Below are 9988 nucleotides of genomic sequence, written 5' to 3'. Positions count from 1 at the left end.
TTGTGTTACAGATTTACCCAATATAATGCATCTTTTGGTCTCTTGATCGCTGCTTCTATTGATTGTGGATCCAAGCAAAACTAAGTCCTTGACAACTTCAATCTTTTCTCCATTTATCATGATGTTACCTATTGGCCCAGTTGTGAGGATTTTAGACTTCTTCACATTGAGCTGTAATCCATAGTGAAGGCTGCAATCCTCAGACAGTGTTTGAAAGCCGATTGAATCCCCAAGCCAGCCCAGAAAGTAGCACTGTGGACTATGTGTTGTTGGTTTTCCAAACCTGTCAGCTGCTCTGCCCCTTGTGAGAACAAGGAGGCTATCTGCTTCGGCAAAAGCCTCAGAACCCAGATAGGTGGTTACGAATGGCTGCTGACGCCAGGTCAGTGAGCTTGGTTTGGATGTGAGTGAGCTAGTCCACTACGGGGTCGTCTCGCCCTCGGGATGCTGGGTTACCAGGGAGGATCCAGAACCAACCATGTAAACTTTTCTACTATTTTCCTTCAATAGTGTACATATTCCAGTCAGGGTCCATTTCCGGCTTCCATAGTCCTGTGGTAATTCCACTTGTTTTCTGTGTCCTATAATTAACCTCACAGCCATGAGTCTTTGGGACACCATGGCCTCATGCTGATGGTCTCTCTCATCTGCATGATTTGTCTTGTCTTTTTCCCATTTAAGACTTAATAAAGGTCTCTAGAAAATATAAATGATTTTTGTCTCTCCCCCCCTCCCTTACATAATAGGTTTGGTGACATTGTTAAAAGTGATGCAAATTCTTGAATGTGGAGATAACATAAGTAAAAATTACTTCAATTTTAATAGTGACTGATATATGGAAAAATAATATCTTTTTTGTTGTTGTTTTCTTTAGCATCCTCACTCCATTAACAATGGATATGTATGCCTGGACAAGAGAGCAAGCTGTTTTATATGATGGAATAATACTTGCTTGTCTTGGAATTGAAGCAGTCCTTATTTTCATGGGGATTAAATTACTCTCCCAAAAGTAAGTCCTATGTATTATGGTTTCCTTTTGAGTCTGATTCTTTAACGTGAAATATGAAATAGTTAATGATGTAAACAAGGGTGCTAGCAAAATAATGAAAAACATTTTTTTCTCATTATATTAGTTGTACTCCTTGAAAGTTTGCAAATAGATTTAAAATGTTTAAAGGGAAAAAACCCAAGCAGCTGCCCTCTGCTATCAAGTAGAGGTTCTCATTCATATGGACCCGGTAGGATGGGGTAGAACTGCCCCACGGGGTTCTGATATTGTTAGTACTATGGGAGCAGGAAGCCGGGTCTTTCTCTTGAGGAGCAGCTAGTGCATTTGTGCTGCCAGTCTTGTATACGGTACCTAGTACTTAAGCCACGGTGCCACCACGGCTCCTGTAAAATGTATGAATGGAGCAAGTATTCCACAACTATTCTATAAAAAGCAAAAAGATCCTACAAAGGAAATAACTTTCCCACTGTGTCTTTTATGTGTTACCTTTCACTGAAGATTTTTCTTTTCTCCAGGTTTTAATGTAAAACAAGTAGGATATATACCACCTTCGTCAATGCTTAGAGCACTTAATTCATTTTTACTTTAAGTACTTACTTGTTACTTAGCATTTTTATAACATCTTATTACTTTTGGAGCATATCTTTTAAAAATTAACAGGTTCGTTGACATATAAATCACATACCATATAATTCAGTGGACTAAATATATTTAAAAGAGTTGTGCAGTCATCGCCACAATCTATTTTAGAACATCTTCTTCATTCTTGTACTCCTTACCAGCATACCATTTCCCCACAACCTCCACTACCATAGCCCTGGTAACTGTCAATCTAGTTACGGTCTTGTAGATTTAACTATCCTGGACTTCATATAAAGAAAATTATACAGAAACACCCACTAAACCCCAGTAACATCCCCTTACAGAAGGGTCATGGGAAGCCAGTCAGGGTGCAGTATAGCACCGATGAAACATACAACTTTCTTCTAGTTCTTTAATGCTTCCTCCCCCCACTATCATGACCTCAATTCTACCTAACAAATCCGGCTAGACCAGAGGATGCATACTGGTACAGATCAGAGCTGGAAACACAGGGAATGTAGGACAGATGGACCCCTCAGGGCTAATAAAGTAGCAATACCAGGAGGGGAAGGGGAAGGTGGGGGAGAAAAGGGGAAATGATCACAAGGATCTACATATAACCCCCTCCCTGGGGGATGTACAACAGAAAAGTGAGTGAAGGGAGACATCGGTCAGTGTTAGACATGAAAAATAATAATTTATAAATTATCAAGGGTTCATGAGGGAGGGAGGGGAAAATGAGCTGATACCAAGGACTCAAGTAGAAAGCAAATGTTTTGAGAACGATGATGGCAACAAATGTACAAATATGCTTGACACAATGGATGGATGTATGGATTGTGATAAGAGTTGTATGAGCCCCCAATAAAATATTTTTTGAAAAGACCAAAAAACTCCAATAACAAGAAAACAAATAAAATCCACAGAAAACTCTCAAACCAAAAAAAGCAGAAAATAATAAAACTAGAACAAATTTAAAATGAGTAAAAATGAAAAACAAACAAAGGTATTAAGTTTTAACTTAACAACATTGGCATAAATGCACTTTCCAATGCACTCTTTCTGGGACCAAGGCTATGCACATCCCTGGGTCAGGAGTCAGGGGAGATTCATGGGAGGTTTAATCCATAGGGGGACAGGCAAATAGATTTTTGGTTTTCACTGTCATCCATAGCCTTCTGAAAATTGGGTGCTCAGAATTTAAGCTCTAGTACAATTTCCTTTTGCAATCTTGGATTTTACTATTTAAAATCCTTGGATCATCTAGGCTAGTGACCGCCTTCTGTGTGGATTTAGCTGACACCTCATTTAGATGGCTGCTTGTTTTAAGACAGACCCTTAAGACCCCAGACACTATTCTTTCTAATAGCAGGCTCCATCTAATTTCTTCACCTCACTTTGCCCTAGCACCCAGATCTTCAGTGATCTCTTCATGAAGACAAGTGTCCAGTAGGGTCACATCATAAGAACTATTTGTTCTTAGATTAGGACTTATGGTTAAGTGCAAAATCAAAATCATTCATATATATAAAATTTATATATGTCGCTGGTCCCCTTTAGAGACAATATTGTCATTTTATTGGAGATTATTATACATAATCCCAACATGGCATACTATTATTCTATTACGAATATTATTAATTTACTCAATGGTACCAAATTTAAAATACTATTAACATTTTCCTAAAAATTTATTTTACAGTACATTGTTCTGCTATATAATAGCCCACTGCCTCCCATCAATTTGATTCTGCCTCATAGTGACTTAGATAACAGACAACCTCATCTTTTTCCCTTGGGAGAGCTAGTGAGTTTGAACTGCTAACCCTGCATTTAGTAGCCCAATCCCTAGCTCACAACACTACTACCAAAATTAATAGATTGATTTGTTTTGTAAATTCTGGTTAAAATGACTAAACTCACTGCTCTAGGACCTTAAAGCCTCCAATATTCACGAGAACATAAAAAAGTCATAAAAAATGGAACTAAAAGATCATAGAATTTTTCCATTATTTTTTTAAACCTTCCTCATACACTATCTCATCATCATAGCAAATATAGTATATAGCATTTCTTATAGCTATTTGACTAGAGAACACCTTTTTAAAGAAGCATTTGATAAAAGTATAACTCTAAGGGGAAATCGTCTAACTGTGAAGTTACTGCTATTGTGTGCACTGGACTGTATCATGCATCTGGTCGTGTCTGCTCTGGCTTTGTGCAGCAGAGATGTCCTCCAGGTGAACTGGGAGACATGCTGAGAATGCTTGCTTAGCCGAAGCATGCCCATTTCGGAGCATTAGCTATTTTTCTTGCACCTTAAATTGATCGATAATTAAAGTGCTACAGGGGATACTACAAAGGTTCCTGCTCTTACATAGCCAAGTGGAAGGGCTGATATAGCTGAAAAAGATGATTAAAGTCAAATAAATAAAGCCTCATATTCATATGGAAGTTGGGTATGGAATAAGGAAGACAAGAAGAATTTGATGCATTGAATTATGTTGGTAAAGAATATTGAAAGTACCATGGACTGCCAAAAAGCAAACATCTATCTTGGAAGAAGTACAAGTAGAATGCTCCTTGGCAGTGAGGATGGCAAGACCTTGTCTCGTGTACTTTGGATGCACTATCAGGAGAGGTCAGTCCCTGTGAGCAGATATCATGCATGGTAAAGTCGAAGAGCAAAGAAAAAGAGGACAGCTCTTGAAGGATGGATCGACACGGGGCGCTGCAACAATGGGCTCAGACGACAGCTGTGAGGATGGCACAGGACCAAGCTGCATTTTGTTCTGTTATTCGCAGGGTCACTATGAACTGGAACTGACTAGAGAGCATCTAATAACGACAATTGCTGAGCACCTGGATTGTGTCCATCTTCTTACAATTGTGAACAGTGCTGTGATGAACATGAGTGTGAGTGTCTCTGTTCGTACAAAGGCAAAGGCCTCACTGAGCATGTGGAATTTCTGTTCCAGTGGATGGAGCTAGCACATACCACTTTCCAGAGTTTTGCACTTTACAGTCTCATTAGCAGTGTTCCAAGCCCTCTGCACCTCCAATACTTGCCATTTTCTGAGTTTTTGAACTTTGATGCCAGTGCTGGTATGATTATACATCATCATTGTTTTTGGAATCTCTGGGATTGTGAAGATTTTTTCATTTATTTATTGGTTGCCTGGATGTCGTCTTTGTTGAACTGTCCACTTCCTTTGCCCATTTTTAAATTGGATGGTTTGTCTTTTTCTTGTTGAAGCGTTACATTTTGTATATATAGAACTCAATCCCTTGTCTGATGTATTATTGATTGCCAACATTTTTCCCCAGTCGTTCTCTTTTAACCCTTTGAATGAAGTTTCTTCATGCACATAAATGTCTTATTTTGAGGGTCCCCGTCATCTAGTTTGTCTTCTGTGTCTATGTGTTTTGTCTTGTAGTCTGTTTATGCACCGTACAAGGGCCCTCACGTTTGTCCCTATTTTCTCATTGATGATTTTTATTGCTCTAGAATTTACGTTTAAATCTTTAAGTCACATTTAATATATAGGGAAGAAGTATGGGTCCTGTTTCGTACTTCTGCAAATGGAAATCCAATTTTACCAGCACCGTTGGTTAGAGATGATCTCTCCGTCATTATTTTGATGTTACATTGTCACCTTTGTGGCCAGCCTCTTCAAACTGGCTACATAGTCCTTTTGTCATGACTTAGATGTCACTAATAGCTTCTGTTGTCTCTGATGTGCAGCAGTGCAGCTCATCTTGGGCATTTTCTTCCAGCCCTGAAAAGTAGCCATTTTTCAGAGGATACCTGATCCTCTTTAGTGGGAAACTATAGTTAGCACTCATGTTAAATGATATGTAACCAAAAAATCAAGATCTTATCTTATTTATAATTTTTAAATGATACTAGCGATGAACTATGCCATATTGTTTTTTTTTTAATTACAATTTCTATTCTTTAACAGGATTGGCGAGCGTGCTATTCTACTGGGAGGACTCATCGTTGTGTGGGTTGGCTTCTTTATCTTGTTACCCTGGGGCAATCAGTTCCCCAAAATACAGTGGGAAGGTATAGCCACACATATTCTATAATGTTAGTTAGCTCCTATTATTCATCTAAAATTAATCAGTAATGCAATGTGCTAATTTTGTTTGTACAGGTTTACATAATAATTCAATCCCCAATGTCACTTTTGGGGAAATTATTATTACTTTCTGGAAGTCTTCAAGAGAAGATCACAATGAAGAACCAACTGGCTGCCCAATTCAACAAGCCTGGTGCCTTTTCACCCCCATGATCCATCTGGCCCAGTTGCTCACATCAGCCACGCTAATTGGAGTAGGTTATCCAGCCTGCAATGTTATGTCCTATACATTATATTCAAAAATTCTGGGACCAAAACCTCAGGTGGGTCAGTTACCCTGACATTACAGTTATGTGGATTATGTTTTTAAGCACTAACATATTTTGCTACCACTTTATATTTTTTAACAAATAAGGGATTTTTATTATCTTTCATACTTAAAATTTTTTTAATCTACAATTTTTATAAAGAGCTTATAGGACTTCTGTCATTTTGAAATTTACCAAATATTACCATAGAGTTCAAAGATGTCTTGCACTAAGGAAGATGTCTTGCACTAAGGGATTATGAGCTCACCATAAATTTCACAGAAAAAAATCTGAAATATGAATTTCTGAAACATATTTTAGAAAACTACAATTGAAGCTAAATTTTAATTTCATTTGGTTTAATTTTATCTGGAACTAGGAGTAATTACGGATAGAGGAAAACCCAACAGTCTTAAAAGTTTATAGCAGTTATATGTATTTTAAAATAAATTTTAATTATAAAATTACATTTAATATATAAAAATTAAAAATATATAGAAGCAAACTGAAAAAAGTATTAAAGACATGACTACTACTAAAATTATACTTCCAATTCCTGTTTATCTTTGCTTCTGTAAGTAGCTGTTTTTAACACAAAAATAGATCATAGATACTATTTTGTAATCTAACACAAGCAAATAAACAGTATTTTTCATGACATTTAATTTTCTTCCGGAGAAGTATTTGGAGTGGAGGCATTGTACTTCATTTTTTGAGCGTGCCATCACTTACTCATCCTGCTGGTCTCCTAGTTAAAGCAGAGTAAGATTTTTGCAAGATTTTGCCTCTCTCTCTCTTTTTTTAAGCAGAAGTTACTTAAATGTCCACAAAATGCAAGCGTTACTTTCCTCCAGAAAGACTCAACTTATAACTTTACCTTTTCAGGACAAGAACTAGTAGTTCTGTACTGAAAGAAGACAAAGGAAAAATGTTTACATTCTTCTGTTTTGAAAGTATAAATAATAGACAAAAAATTTTGATAATAATTTGGGGTTTGGGTTTCTCATCTAAAGAATTTTATTTTCAAGTTTTCAAAATTAAGGCTCAAAGAAGATTTATAGCAAAATCAGTATATGGGGCTGTAACAAAATTTAAATAAGTTAAAGTGTACGTGGCAGAGGGCACCTCTTGAACACGCCATGCACAAATCACCCACTGTTGACGTCATTTGTACCTTCCCAGTTGCGTTTCCGTGCCTCTCCCGACACTAAGCAAGCAGCTCTGGCCTAATAAAATACTGGGAGAAAATGATTTGTGTGAATTTATAATAGTTTGGTTATAATAGCATCCTCTTTGTTAGTAAATAACCTTGAATAAAAAAATGTTTGTCTTCCCTCTGCCCCCCACAGGGTGCATACATGGGCTGGCTGACAGCTTCTGGGAGTGGAGCTCGGATTTTTGGACCCATGTTCATCAGCCAGGTGTATGCTTACTGGGGCCCACGATGGGCATTCAGCCTCGTGTGTGGAATAGTGCTGCTCACCATCACACTCCTAGGAGTGGTTTACAAAAGACTTGTGGCTTTTTCTCTAAGACAGGAGAGGAATCCAGAGTCAATTAACTAGGACTGTGATGGAAAAGTACTTGATGCTTGGAATTTTCCCAATGTAAGGCTCTGCTGGAAAACTGGTGTGAAGCAGTCTCCAAAAGTCAGACTGGACATTGAGTATTTTGAATAACAACATATCTTAAACAAGAGAGAATTTTACATGGAGCTGTGAACACTAAGATACTATGAAATCATTATGTCATCACTTCCTTGTCCCCCAAATGAACTATTACTCTCGTCACATCTTTTGGGGGCTACATGAAGTAATGAGTGGGTGTCTGTAATGTGACGTTGTACTCTGACTACGAGGCACTTTGGTGGCACAGTTGGGTAAGCACTCGGCTACTAATTGAAAGGCCAGCCATTGGAGCACGAGCTACTGTATGGGAGCAACGTGTCAGTCTGCTCTGTGCAGGTTGTAGCCTGACCAATCCTGTGAGGCAGTTCTACCCTGCCCTATAGGGCCCCTATGAATCAGAATCAACTTAGTGATAATGGTTTGGCTTTTTAGTTGACTCATAATATATAAACTGCTGAGGGGCTATTCAATTAAAGAATATTTTAGTGACATGAAACCATTAGGAAGTTCTTTATGAATTAACTCTAATAGAATAGTTGTACAGATGTTTTAACCTCAATGGAAGTATTCTCATTTGTGGATACATATTTTCTATTTATTAAATATCAATTTTTTCAAATGCCATCAAATTTCCTGATAAAATAATTTTTTTCTGTTTACCATGCTTCTCATCCTTTTTAACCTGTTCTCGGGTTATATGACTAAAGAGTCATGCAAATATTGAATGTGTTGTTATGCGCTGTCAAGTTGGTTCCAACTCCTAGTGACCCTACATAAGGCAGAAGGAAACACCACCTGGTGCTGTGCCATTCTCACAATGTTTCTTATGTCTGAGCCCTTTGTTACAGCCACTGTCTCATCCTTCTCTTCAAGGATCTTCCTCTTTTTCTCTCCCTCCACTTTACCAACTACGATGTCCTTCTCCTGATACCATATGCTAAGTATGTGAGATGAATTCTTGCCATCTATGTTAGACAGGGTTCTCTAGAGAAAACAAGAATGCTAATAATTATATAGATATATAACATAAGAAATAATCTATAAAGCAGTACAAATGGCTCAGTGCAACTCACGTCCGTGAGACAGTTGTAAGACACTGGCAGTCCTTCTAGTCTTCAGGGCCGTGAGATAATCCTCCGTAGAGCAATTCAGGCTATCCGGCCACAGGCAGCAAACAGCAAGGCAGGTAGGTCACCAACAGTCAGCCAGATGACAGGGTCCGACAGTCCCCAGCTCAAGAGATGTTTATTCCAATAGTGTGGCGAAGCAGGTCTTGAAGGAACTTCAAATTAGTGACACAGTCCACGGGTTAGGTGTCCCACAAGTAGTGTAGCTTGCAAATTGATGCACAGAACAAGCAAGACAGCTGCACACTGGTCCGATGATCAAAGAGCAAGAGACACGAAAGGCAAGGCTAGCCGAGCCATTTATCTCTCTGCCCTTCAATTAATCTCACGTGTTCATTGGCCATGTTGGCATAATAAACGTTAACTATCTCACCATCCTTGCCTCTAAAGAGCATTCTGGCTGTACTTCTTTAAAGGCAGATTTGTTTTTCCTTTTATCTGTCCATGGTACTTTCAGTATCCTCCCATTCCACAATTTAAATGCATGAATTCTTCTATGGTCTTCCTTATTCACTGCCCAATTTTTACATGCCTATGAGGCAATCGAAAATACCATGGCTTGGATCAGGCACACCTTAGTCCTCAAAGTAACATCCTTGGTTTTCAACACATTTGAAGAATCTTGCGCAACAGATTTACTTAATGCAACTCGTTTTTTGATCTCTTGACTGCTGTTTCTGTGAGCATTGTATCCCTAGCAAGACAAAATCCTTGACAACCTCAATCATTTCTCCATTTATTGTTTTACTCGTTGGTCCAGTTGTGAGGATTTTGGTCTTCGATACATTGAGTTGTAGTCCATAATGAAGGCTACAATCCTTGACCTTCATCAGCAAGTGCTTCAAGTCTTCCTCACTGTGATCAAGCAATAGTGCCTCATCTGCATATTGCAGGTTATTAAATCATCCTGCAATCCTGATACTGCATTCTTCTTTATATAATCCAGCTTCCCTGATTATTTGCTCAGCATACAGATTAAATAAGTATGTTAGAGGATACAATCTTGGCACACCTCTCCTGATTTAAAAAAAAATCATTTTATTAGGGGCTCATCACAGTCCATACATACAATTGTGTAAAGCACATTTGTACATTTGTTACCCTCATCATTCGCAAAACATTTGCTCTCCACATAAGCCCCTGGCATCAGCTCTTGAATTTTTCCCTTTCCCTTCCCATTGCCCCTCCCTCAAGACCCCTTGATAATTTATAAATTATTTTGTGATATCATGCACTGTCCGACGTCTCT

The 9988-nt window shown here is 38.3% G+C and overlaps 1 protein-coding gene across 1 annotated transcript in view; it reads left to right on the top strand.

Annotated features, from left to right (window-relative positions):
• The window catches only part of MFSD8 (major facilitator superfamily domain containing 8), a 55595-nt gene extending 47189 nt beyond the window's left edge, over nt 1–8406 (top strand). The window contains exons 7-10 of the mRNA XM_045287401.1: nt 875–1009; nt 5557–5660; nt 5752–5999; nt 7334–8406. Coding sequence (XP_045143336.1) covers nt 875–1009; nt 5557–5660; nt 5752–5999; nt 7334–7549 — 703 coding nt within the window. The 3' untranslated portion in view covers nt 7550–8406. The remainder of the gene's footprint in view (nt 1–874; nt 1010–5556; nt 5661–5751; nt 6000–7333) is intronic.
• The last annotated feature ends 1582 nt before the right edge of the window (nt 8407–9988 follow it).

The sequence above is a fragment of the Echinops telfairi genome, unplaced genomic scaffold (genome assembly GCF_000313985.2).
Source record: "Echinops telfairi isolate 266 unplaced genomic scaffold, ASM31398v2 ScPeMD7_14;HRSCAF=57, whole genome shotgun sequence".
NCBI lineage: Eukaryota > Metazoa > Chordata > Mammalia > Afrosoricida > Tenrecidae > Echinops > Echinops telfairi.
The sequence above is the reverse complement of the archived record's forward strand: the minus strand, read 5'-3'. Positions and strand labels throughout refer to the sequence as shown.